General features: G+C 43.5%; 1 protein-coding gene across 5 annotated transcripts in view; it reads left to right on the forward strand.

Annotated features, from left to right (window-relative positions):
- The window catches only part of DENND1A (DENN domain containing 1A), a 281962-nt gene that overhangs the window by 107739 nt on the left and 161678 nt on the right, over window positions 1–12545 (forward strand). For all 5 annotated transcript variants that reach the window (XM_081179677.1, XM_081179679.1, XM_081179678.1 and 2 more), the window contains exon 5: window positions 2060–2179. In XM_081179677.1, the coding sequence (XP_081035803.1) occupies window positions 2060–2179 (120 nt within the window). The remainder of the gene's footprint in view (window positions 1–2059; window positions 2180–12545) is intronic.

The following is a 12545-nucleotide window of genomic DNA, read 5'->3' on the forward strand; positions in this document are numbered from 1 at the left end:
TTACTTGTAGTAAACTTGGGGAAATGGGTCTGAACGTTTTTGAATTGAGGTATTATTAAAAGTATAAAATGTTATCCAAACCTGGAAACACAGCGTCCCTTTTGTGGCAGTTTTCCCTCTTAAATGAATACTTTAGTTTTAAAAAAGCAGTAACCAAAAGTTCTCTCCCTGTTTCTTGAGAAAACTCAAAGCTTTCTATTCTGGACATAGAGTCTATTTTTTTTTAAAAAAAAGGGAGAGTGCTGCATAACTATGTTGGTTGTGTTACATAGTTTGAAAGCTTTGTGTAAATTTAATAATAATAATAATGATGATGATGATGATGATGATGATGTTATCCACCTATAATTAAATACCCAAAGACCTAGGACAAACAGACCTAAAACTAGTTGTCTTCAATTGGTGGTAACCAGCAGTATCAAATACCCGGTTACATAGAATTGAATTTAAAATCTCTCTTAAATAAGATATATAACCTTTCTGTTAATTAACATGAAGGCCTAGCTAGAGAGATAACATTTTTTCTTTGGGTAGTGTCTTCACACACTGGCTGAAACTTGCAGTTTTGGCCACAACAGCCAAAAGGCTTATGCAGTTCTTCAGCTGTGCTGGGTTTTTCCCTACCTAGCCAATTTTATGGCTGGCTTTTAAAAAGATTTAGTAATTTGGAATCTCTGTTAGTGATGACATCCTTAACACAAACAAATAACTTCCCACGAAAGGTCAGACCCAAAATACTGGCCTTGTCTAGCTGAGAAGGTGTTAGATGGTATTTGCCACCAAACAAGTCTTCTGCAGAAACCCTCCTATATAAAGTAAGATTGCAATGTTTGGCTGATTAGGTTGTGGTGGGAGCTGTAACAACTGGATGGACCAGGTTGAGGGAGGCTGGGTTAGATCAAGCTCTTAAAAACTAGGGTTGTCACCTGTTCAAAGAAGTATTAGTTAATAATCATAATCCTAATTAACCAAAGCAAAAAGCATTGTTTGACAATGCATGCATGTTGTCATAGGAGACTTCAGCTTACATATTCCCTCTGTGTTGGGGACAGAATGCCTTTTGAAAGGTCTGCGGTGTTTCAGAAGGCCATTAGGTGCTTTAAAATTACCTTGAGTGATTGTGCTATTCCTCAGTGGCTAATTTCCAGTGGTGGAGAGAGGTCATGGAAGCCTGTTTCTAGCAATCCCAGATTTAAAGGAAAGACACTCTGCACATGCTCAGATGCACCCTGCTATCTTCAAAACTCATTTTGGTAGAACTGACACATTGCTCTCATCTGGCTGTGGGCATTCCTGTTTCCTTTACTGAAGCACTGACTGTTACACCATGAAATATGAAGACAAAGAGGGAAGGTTTGTTGCACCCTGTAAAGAAGCCTAAATCCATTTGAATAAAATTGCCTATTTCCCCTTGTTTATCCTTGCTTCTTCCCCCCTGTTTTCTCCCTTGGGTTGAATTTTAGATTGGAAGCCCCTCAGGACAGAGACCTGTCCTCTTGGGCTTGGTAAAGCAGTCATGTGTCCAGCCCTCCATAAGCTGCTGGGCTTCAGCCCTCATCACCCCTGAGCACTGGCCATGTGGGCTGGGGCAACACCTGGGGGCCACAGGTGCTCCATCCCAACTGTGTACAATGATGACGCCAGAGTATTAGTATTATGGCTGGTGCTGTGGTGGTTGTCCCTGTGGTTCATACTATTTATTAATAAATGTGAATCATGAAAGTCTTCCTAAATTGTAAGGTTATGATCTGCAAAGAAGCTTGGGGGGGAGGGGAGGTGATTCAACAAACACACGTGTGGTGTTGGCTCTGCCTCAGTATCATAAATTTAAGGGATCCTTAAATTCAAAGGTTTGGGGCTGGTGCAGTTTTGGTTTTAGGTAGTACTGTACTTACCACGGTGGGTCCAGCTGAACTGGACCTTTCCCTGCCTTCCTTCTCTCAGAAGCAGCACAGAGAGAGGAAGCGCTGCTGGTTCAATGACTTAAGTCTGTTTAGATACTTGGCGTGGTTACAGTGAACAGCCCATTAATAGATTCCTTTGTTCTCCCCATTTCCAGCCTCACAGTTGGCCAAGTTGGCCAGAACTTCACTTTTGTGCTCACAGACATTGACAGCAAGCAGAGGTTTGGGTTCTGCCGCTTATCGTCGGGGGCCAAGACTTGCTTATGTATCTTAAGGTAAGTCAGAATGCAGCCCTTCTGCTGCCGCCACTGCCTTCTCTGGGAAGCAATGTTGACATCCTGCTTCTGTTGCTTTTAATTAACACTTTCCAGCTGTTAAGAGAATCACTTTCCTATCTGTTCCTCGGGAAGTCACTGCACTTCAGGAGATGTGTGTGTGTGTGTGTGTGTGTGTGTGTGCGCGCGCGCATGTGTGTGCCAGAAAACTTCTTGTGCTCCGGCGTTCTTTCTCTCCTGTTATCAGCATTTTAAATTTTTTTTGACTCAGTTGTTTCTGAGTTGATGGGAGAATCATCGCCGTGTCCCTGTGAAGAACTGGCTGCGAGAAAGGACAGTTGCTGCCACAAACTGGCTGCGTAGAAGTCTGTATAGGTAATTTTTCTGTGAAGGAGTTTTGATTGGAACAAGAGAGGGATTCCTTGGGAGTCGGCACACATCTTGTCCTTCTCAAGCCACAAGACTGTTGCTGTGTGAACAAAGGCAATCTGCACTGGCCACTTTTGTTGGCGTTAATAAGGAGGGTGTTTGCCTGGCTCCCATATCCTTTGCTCTCACTTCATTTTACAGGAGGACTCCTCCTCCTCCTCCTCCTCCTCCTCCTCCTTCTTAGAATCATAGAATCATAGAGTTGGAAGAGACCACAAGGGCCATCGAGTCCAACCCCCTGCCAAGCAGGAAACACTATCAGAGCACTCCTGACATATGGTTGTCAAGCCTCTGCTTAAAGACCTCCAAAGCAGGAGACTCCTCCACACTCCTTGGCAGCAAATTCCACTGTCGAACAGCTCTTACTGTCAGGAAGTTCTTCCTAATGTTTAGGTGGAATCTTCTTTCTTGTAGTTTGGATCCATTGCTCCGTGTCCGCTTCTCTGGAGCAGCAGAAAACAACCTTTCTCCCTCCTCTATGTGACATCCTTTTATATATTTGAACATGGCTATCATATCACCCCTTAACCTCCTCTTCTCCAGGCTAAACATGCCCAGCTCCCTTAGCCGTTCCTCATAAGGCATCGTTTCCAGGCCTTTGACCATTTTGGTTGCCCTCCTCTGGACACGTTCCAGTTTGTCAGTGGCCTTCTTGAACTGTGGTGCCCAGAACTGGACCCAGTACTCCAGGTGAGGTCTGACCAGAGCAGAATACAGTGGCACTATTACTTCCCTTGATCTAGATGCTATACTCCTATTGATGCGGCCCAGAATTGCATTGGCTTTTTTAGCTGCCGCGTCACACTTGCCCTGAGAAGCTTCAGTTTTTAATAAAGACATTAAAGGGTATTCCAGAGAGGGGTATGTCCTGACCGTGATGCACTGAGGTGCCCTGGGAAGGGTTCAGACACACTCTATTTGGTAACATTCACATGAATAAACAGTGCAAGAGTGCATGTAAATGAGTGCTGCACATCTCAGCAGTGATTGAAACAACAACAACAATAATGTGCTTATATACACCATTTTGCCACAAGTGACCTCAAAGCTGTTTACGTAAAAATAAATCATACCATTACAAACCACAGAGCACAATTAAGATAACAGTAAAATTTCATCAATATCGAATTACAAGAACACAGCATCATTACTATGAAACCACAAACCTAAGGCTCAGAAACATTCTAACCATAGCCAGCAAAACGAGAAAAAATGAGCCCATTCTCCCTGAACAGTGACAAAGAAACATGTGACCAGCCATATGACACCAGGCAGAGGGTGTTCCAGAACTGAGGCACCACGACCCTACATATTTTGCAGCGTAAATAAGCTGACCTTGTTTACAAAGAATACTAAGGGTGCCGGCTGTGTTCTGTTTTGTATCCCTGGCCCTTGCAGTTCAGCTATGTTCCTCTTGCATCAGTTTCCTCAAGAATGACACTTGTGGCTAATTGCTCCTAAACCAGGACGGAAGCTTTTGATAAGTGAAGGCTCATCAAGCAGTTGACCAATAATGCTTTGGTGCCTAAAGTGGAAAATCCAGATAGAAAAACCCAAATTATATCACCCGTACAGGGGCTGGGAGGAAAATAAAACTTGCCCACTGCCACTTTGCCACACATAAATGTTGCTCAAAAATACGGTGCCCCGGACAGTTTTGTGCTCTTGTACTGCTTGTGCTCTTGGACTTAGCTCCGGTCCTGAAGATGCGTTGTGGAGTTGAGCCTGGTGAGCAGCAGTTTTTCCTCCACCCATTATGTTTATCATGGGCCAAAAGCACACCTCGCCAGCTCAGGCTGCCCTTGCTTGGAACTCTGGGAGGTTAGGGTATGGCTAGCTTGCACTTCCATGAGGTTTGTCTGAGTAAATATAGTTTCCTTGGGTTATTGTTAAAAACAGTAATGGCTCTGGAAAGGAAGCAGGAGGCTCTCCAGGACTTCCGAGGGGATTCTCTTCCAACTACCTGGAGGTAGCAGTGGGGATGGAGCCTGTGGCTTCTTGCTTGCAAGGCAGATGCTCCACCGCTGAGCTATGGCCCTCCCTCTCCTCTCAAGACTCTCAGCACAGGCATAAGACCCTGCTCTCTCCTGCTGCGCTGGAAAGGAGTTACTTTTCAAAGGAGGAACTGTGGCCTCATGTAATCCCTGGGTGATTGTAAAATTTATTTTGAATAAAGTGGATGTAAGAGATCCTTGAAGGGAAATTGGTTTCATCTAAATCTGTCAGGTTTGTGGTTTGTTTTGAAGTTGCTGAAAGCACCCGGCTGCTGATCTCAGTCGGCTGGTGTAGCTGCTTTGTCCTGGCAGCATCACTAGGGCTGGGAGGTCTCAGTGCCCCAAGGCTCCCACCTGGTAGGTTTGGTCTCCAGGTTTCTCAGAAGGTGTTTGCTGGCTGAGAAGGTGTGTCTGCTATAGGACATGAGAACGGCACATTTCTGCATGGAGAGCATGCAAGTGTTTCCAAGGTTTAATGTCCTCCCAATGGTCAGGGCTCCCCGGGGCCTCTGGGAGAAGGGAATCCCATATAACTCTTGAGGGTCCCTGAGTGCTTTCAGGCACAGTCATTTTTCACATTTGCTGCCCAGAAAGAATTGGTGGAAAGCTTCTCTCAGCTGATCCTGGAGATCAAAGCAGATCATTTGTAACTGTGGCTTAGCATTTATAGTTTCTTTGGCAAACCACAGTTCCCCATTTCCTCAAGGGCTGCTTCTAATGAGTCTTGAAACTTATTCTGTGACATGCTTAAATGTTGTGTGTGGATTACTGACTGGTTCCTTTAGGTTAATGAAGGATGTTTGCTCAGCTCTGCTATCAGCAGAGGGCGCTGCAGAGCACAAAGAGCATCACATCTTCTTCCCAGTCAGCTTGTCTTCTGTGTTTTTGAAGTTCCAAACTATATTAAATATATCTTCCTAAAAACCTGCAATTTACCCACTGCAAGATTAAAAAACACAACACCTTTTTTGAGAATTTAAAGGAAGAGGCATTGCAGCAAGCATGTTCTCTGAATTTAAAAGCATCTTGGCACTATTAAATCGCAATGAAAACTGAATGAGTATTCTTAATAGGAAGGTTCAAACAGAGATTCTGCTGCTTTTTCTCTCTCGCTTCCTGATACAGGATATTTTTCATAGGAAGACCCTTGCATTTTATATCTTTTTATCTGTACTAAAAATGTACTTCCTTTTAATACACAACTCCTTTTTCGTCCTTCCTTCCCTGCCTCATTTTTCATTTTGTAAGCCTTGTTTTGTAAAAAGTACCAATAATAATACCATTAGTTATTCTAAAATGGTGGTACTATTTTTTTCTTTAAAGTGCACAAAACTTACATTTGTTCCTGCTGCATCTTTGTTTCCTCTGTCCCAGCTTGCTCCCTTTTATTCTTTGGTGAGAATTTGAGGATTTTTATTTTATGTTTTAATAGCCACTTTACTGGATCAGGTGAACGGTGACTGTTGCCCAGCGTTCTGTCTCCAGCAGTGACCTGGTAGATGTCTCTGTAGCACGCTAGGAAGACATACTGTGAAATGCAGCTCATGTTTTGGAGGGAGGCTGCCTCTGAATTATGATGTCCCATGTTTAACAATTATAGGGAAATAAACAGGCACCAAAGACCAGGCGTGGGGGAGCTGTGATCCTGCGGCTTCGCTTAGCTCCAGCCAGCAGAGCCTGTGGTCAGGGATGGTGAGAGTTGCCCTTCAGTGACTCCTGGAGAGCCTCAGCTTCCCCATCCTGCTCTGGGCATTTTTCTTCTTTTAACGCAGTCTTTCTTTCAGTCCTGGCAAATAATTTCTCAAGTTATTTATGCTTTGTGTGAATAAATACTCCTTCTTGTCTGTCTTCTAGTTACTTCCGATTGGTTTCGTAGGATACCCCCACATTCTTGTGTTTGAAGAGAATTTTTTTCCTGTCTGCTATCCCTACGCTTATGAACTTCTATCACAGCCCTCTCATTAAAACAGCAACACACATTTCTTCTCTATTTCTTCTGAAGGACCAGGGGCACAGCCTGGGAGCAATGTTGGACTCACAGCTGTCCATGGAGGCGCAGGTCAATTCTACCAGCTCCATCTGGTACGCAGGTTGAAACACTACCTGCCCACCCACTGTCTCACCAGAGTGGTACATGCTCTGGTTATCTCCCACTTAGACTACTGCAGTACGCTTTACATGGGGCTATCCTTGAAGTTGACCCAGAAACTATAACCCAGAATGTGGCAGCCAGACTGGTGACTGGGAGCGGCTGCCGAGTCCACATAACGCAAGTCTTGAAAGACCTATATTGGTACGTTTCCAAGCATAATTCAGAATGTTGGTGCTGACCTTTAAAGCCCTAAAAGGCCTTGGCCCAGTATACCTGAAGGAGCGTCTCCACCCCCATCGTTCAGCCCGGACACTGAGGTCCAGCACTGAGGCTCTTCTGGCAGTTCCCTCATTGCGAGAAGTGAGGTTACAGGGAACCAGGCAGAGGGCCTTCTTGGTAGTGGTGCCCGCCCTGTGGAACGCCCTCCTACCAGATGTCAAAGAGAAAAATAACTACCAAACTTTTAGAAGACATCTGAAGGCAGCCCTGTTTAGGGAAGCTTTTAATGTTTGATGTTTTATCGTGTTTTTAATATTCTGTTGGGAACTGCCCAGAGTGGCTGGGGAAACCCAGCCAGAATGGCGGGGTATAAATAATAATATGTTGTTGTTGTTGATGTTGTTGTTATCATCATCATCATCATCATCATCATCATCACCATCATTTATTACTACTACTACTGATTGTAGTTCATTGCAGTGAAATAAACCACAGTGCCTTGTTCTGATATAAGGCTAAACTAGAAATTGCACTTTGTGTTCTGAAGGGTGAGTAAACAGCAAAGATAGGCATGTTCACGGCAAACCATTAACTATTGTTTATCTCATGATGTGTGAACCTGGCCAGAAAGCACTGTTCTAGAAGAGCAGAGGTTTAAAAACAGCACCAGATTTTTAAATAAATACCAGACACAAGCAGCCCTCTGTTTGGAGGTGTTTGAGATGGGAACAAATCCCCACCACTACTGTGGCATAGTTGTGCTTTTGACCTGTGAGGTGAACTAGAAGGCTCATAAATGTGGCAAGTATTAGATGCCCTTCTGCATCCTGTGGAAGCGAAAAGGAATAATAAAACATTTTGCTCACTAACTCCTGTATGGAAACCTTGCCTTTCCCTTTCCCATAGAGAAGAATTGGGCCTTTAAAGGCCCGTTGAAATTGCAGCCGGTGATGCCTCTTCAGCTTTGCTCTGGCAACACCTTTCCCTCCTGCAGCAGGAGCTGGCGGGTGGCAAGTGGCTGATGGGTGAGGCAGGGGGCTGTGGCATATTGTTGTGGGCATGAATATGCGCTGCATGGGTCCACAGAAGAAGTTGCAGGCAGAATTGAAAAATTGCAGGTAAGTGAAGCTTCAGTTGTGGAATCGCCAGCCACATTCCCAGCCCTGAAAAACAAGAGTCGCTGAGGGGCCTCCCATTGGCTTTCAGCAGACCTGACAGGCAAAAATAAAATAAAATAAAATAAAGGAGGGAGCCCCTTCATGTATGTTGATGTTGAGACTGACTTGTTAAAAATGCACATGGGAACTGTGTAGCTGCAGTTGGCTTCAGGGAAAAATCTTTTATTACTAGGTGGATAAAGTTTGTTTTGTGTTCACCATGCACTATAAGAAACTCTGTTTTGCTTTGACACGTATAAATAATATTGCCTAAGCTGGAGGCTTTCTTCCCTTCTTCCTTGATTTAGGTTGAATTAATTTGTTCCTCTCTTGTTTTCAAATCCAGCTCAGATAGTTGTAATTCATGAAGGAGGAACAGTCTCTGGATTGAGGACATAAACAATGTTTTCCTTGGTCTGAGACTTTCTTAAATTTCTCTTGCAACAAGCATCCCTCCCTCCCCACCCCACCCAATCTTTGGAAATATTTCCATTGTTTGTTGCAAGAAACTGGTCAGCCATTGAAGGCAGTGAGGAAAATCCTTTGTTAAATAGAAGAAGAGCCTCACAAGTGAACCACAAGCCGTGGCTGTTTTGTTTTCATTATTCCTCCTTAAAGGGATGTGCTGTGAAATATGCAGCTCTGAAATGTTTGAGGTGAAACCAGAAAGGCACCTCGGCACTGTATTTGAATGTCGAAGCAGACTTTGAAAAGATAAAATAATGTATAATGTAAATTGAAAGGAAATAAACTTACCGAAATAAGTGTTTGAGGTTATGAATATGCTGTAATTTTGGCCTGGGATTTTTGTTTACTTGATCTGTACAGGGAAATCAAAGATAGTCTCTCTCTCCCTCCCCCCACCCTTTTAAATGGTGGTGGTTGTGGTGAGAATGAGAAAAACTGAATTTTAAATTGTTGGAAGGTGTAAGAAAGAGGACATTTCTCAGTTTCATTCAGCAGTTGCAGAAAATGCCCTCTGAGCCATCGTTTGATTTGAAATCCGTTGCTGTACTTGATGCAAAAGGAATATTAGTTAACCAATTCCAAGTTCAAGGGATAATTTATGGGTTTTAATCCATGCTGTTTCTGAGCGACCGCCTCTGAAGTCAACTTCTCGGTGTTCCGTGTGTGCTCTGAATTATTCTGAAGCCCCTTTATTCATCCCAGCATTTTTAACCAAGTCTCTTATTGTTTCCAATAACTAGCTAGAAATAACTGTTGTGCCCCCACATACCTAATTTATCTGAGGGGGGGGGGGAGCAGAGAAAATACTTAAGATATAGTTATTTGTGAAAATGTTTCATTTTTTGCTTAAACCAAACCCAAGCTTCCTTTGACTTTCATTTATAAATAACAAAACTATAAGAAACCTACATATCTCTATCTCTATGTCAACATTAATCTCTCCTAGGATGCCAAGACTTTATTTTTGTGTACATAGAGATTTACCCCTTCCTAATGCTGGTTCCAAAGCTTACTTTAATAAAAGCCAGTACAGTGGTACCTCGGTTTAAGAGCAGCCCTGTTTATGAACTATTCAGTTTACGAACTCCACAAAACCGGAAATAGTCTCTTGGTCTAAGAACAAATTCCAAATGGTGGAAGGGCACTGGCGGTGGGAGGCCTCATTAGAGAAAGCGCGCCTCAGTTTAAGAACGGTTTCAGGTTAAGAACGGACTTCAGAACGGATTAAGTTTGTAAACCAAGGTACCACTGTATGTTCATATTTAGTTGGGGGCTGGAACGCTGGTATAAGATTAGATTAGTTTGCTTTTCATATGGTTATTGCTTTTCTCCCCCTGTGTCAAGATGTTCTCCAAACCATTAATTGCTTGTGTGTGTGTGAAACCTGGTTTTCCTGTTTATCCCAGCCACTACTATTTTCTGCCCCTACCCGCTGCTAAATGGGCACATATAGTGTTATAAACTGAATCTTGTCAATCAGCTAATATGTTGGTATGCCTGGCTTCATGCAATTTTGCACAGCTTTTTCAGCACTTACTTCCCACACCTCCAGTTGCAAAGGCAGCGCAGTGAAAAATGTCTGGGATGTTTTGGGGGTGAAGTGAAGAAATATACAACCAGAACTGGGGCTCTTGCTTGTGCTTCCAAATAACTTGTTTAGTTGTTACTAGCTTCTGGAATAGCATTTGCTTCTCTTGCCCTTTTATTTTATTTTAAATATATGTCTTACTTTATAACTAACAAATTTAAAATAGACAGTTTGGCCTATAAGCCAATATATGCTAAAACACAGTCCGAACGCACGCTTTCCGGGATACAAAATGTGTGAACGATTCTCCGCTAATTCATTCTCACACAACATCCCCGTAAGATAGGCCAAAGACTTTTGTATTGCCTAAGGCCACCCTCTTGAGCATGGGCAGGAGGTGGGGTGGAATTGAACTCAAGTTTCCCACATCCACATCAAAGGGCAACCATTTTGCAACGCACTAACAGTGTGACCCGAATGCAGGTTTATTTCCTGTGGGGTGGAATTGCCCTAATATTGAAAGTTAAAGGAGCTCCAGAGCTGGATTTGTCTCCCATGTAATAATGTTTCATTGGTTCCAGGTAGAATTGTGTGTGCTTGCTGTTGCAAAGTTGTTTTTAACCTGAATGGCTGATCAACATCCTGAAAAACAGACACTAAAAAGGGGTAGTTCATTGAAACTTACCTTAGTGGGCTCAGCTTATTTGCTGTTGGAATAACGTTTATTGGATATGAATGATTGGAAATTTGTGATTTTGTACATTTGATTTTTGGTCTCTTCGTGTTTGAGCTACACAAGCGACCTTGCGAGCATGAGTGTGTGTGTGTGTGTGCGCGCGCGCACACACACACACACACACACACACAGAATTTCCCCCAAAAGCAGTTGCTGAGAATGACCAAGCAGAGCTGGCCATCCGTCTTGGGGTGATATCTCTTATGTCAGGGTTGCGTGGTCACCCTTCTTGCAGCACTATTCAGGCTATTGGAAAGGGGGGTGGGCTTGCCTCTTCCATTGGCAAGGCCACTCTTATTCCAAGGAAAACTCTATTCTAATTGCCTGGCTCTGCTAGGGATAGAAGTCTTGTGGAAAGCGGAGGGCAGCTAGGAGAACCTTTGGGTATTAAAACAGGGCCACAGTAACAGGAAGCAAGAGTGTCACTCACTTTCTGGTCCTCAGTCTTTTCTGTATTGTCTAGGAAACTTTTATATTCTGTTTATTTATTTAACAACATTTTTTGTTCCTGCCAATCAGTAATAAAACCATACATTTTTACTCCCCAGAATATTGAAGTATAACATGAACATCATATCAGAACAGTTAGAATCAGAATTAAACTAGAATAAAAACAGCAACAGTGTCTATCATGTTAAGAAAGAAGCACTAAAACATGGTTTTAAAACTGAAACTTCAAAGGCACAAAAACCAGTACAGTGGTACCTCAGGTTAAGTACTTAATTCGTTCTGGAACCGTTCTTAACCTGAAACTGTTCTTAACCTGAAGCACCACTTAAGCTAATGGGGCCTCCTGCTGCTGCCACACCGCCAGAGCACAATTTCTGTTCTCATCCTAAAGCAAAGTTCTTAACCTGAAGCACTATTTCTGGGTTAGCGGAGTCTGTAACCTGAAGCATATGTCTCCTGAAGCGTATGTAACCCGAGGTACCACTGTAAAGGGAATCCTTTCCACAACCACTGAATAGGCTGACTCCCCAGTAGCTCACTTGCCTCACCTCACTTAGCAGGAGAATCTGTGGAAAGCCTTCTGAAGGTGATTCTTGGGTCTGGGTAGAGACCTATGGAGCAAACCACCCGTGCCTTCAAGTAACCCAAGCCTGCTGGGAAGGTGTGGAGAACCTTTGGTGCCCCAGATGCTGCTGAACTCCATCAGACCCACCAAGCACGACCAGTGCTCAGAATTGTGGGAGTTGTAGTCCGGAAACACTTGGAGGGCAATAGGTTCCTTATCCCTGTTTCAGGGCTTTAAAGGGCAAAACCAGAGCAAAAGATCCGTTCTGAACAAGGCAGAGTTGTGACGCACAGGAAACTCCGCTTTCTCCCACCTCCGCCATGTACAGCAATCCAGTCTCGATGCTGCATTTGGCAACAACTGACTTATGCTTCTGTATTTTACATGGGACCTGCTTTAAATTAGTAATTAGAGCATGTTGAACACAACTGGAATGAATGGCATGCGCACAGATGGTTTTGGCCAATAAGGGAGCAAGATTAAATTGAAAAATTAGCAGTACTGGTGTTGAAGCCCGCATCCTTTGACTCCGAAACTCTTTCCTTGAGATGTGTGAGGGCAGGCTGAAGATAGAGGTGAAAAGAACTCTTGGCACTTGGTCAAAGAGATGGTATTTATAGTTTATAGTTACTTCATGTGTTTCAGGCCTGAGCCTTGACGACTCCTGACTACAGTTATAACCTAGTGGATGTTCGGAATGGAAGTAGTGTTTTCTTTCCTGGGGCAGC

The sequence above is a fragment of the Podarcis bocagei genome (assembly GCF_964188305.1).
Source record: "Podarcis bocagei genome assembly, chromosome: Z".
Taxonomy (NCBI): Eukaryota; Metazoa; Chordata; class Lepidosauria; order Squamata; family Lacertidae; genus Podarcis; species Podarcis bocagei.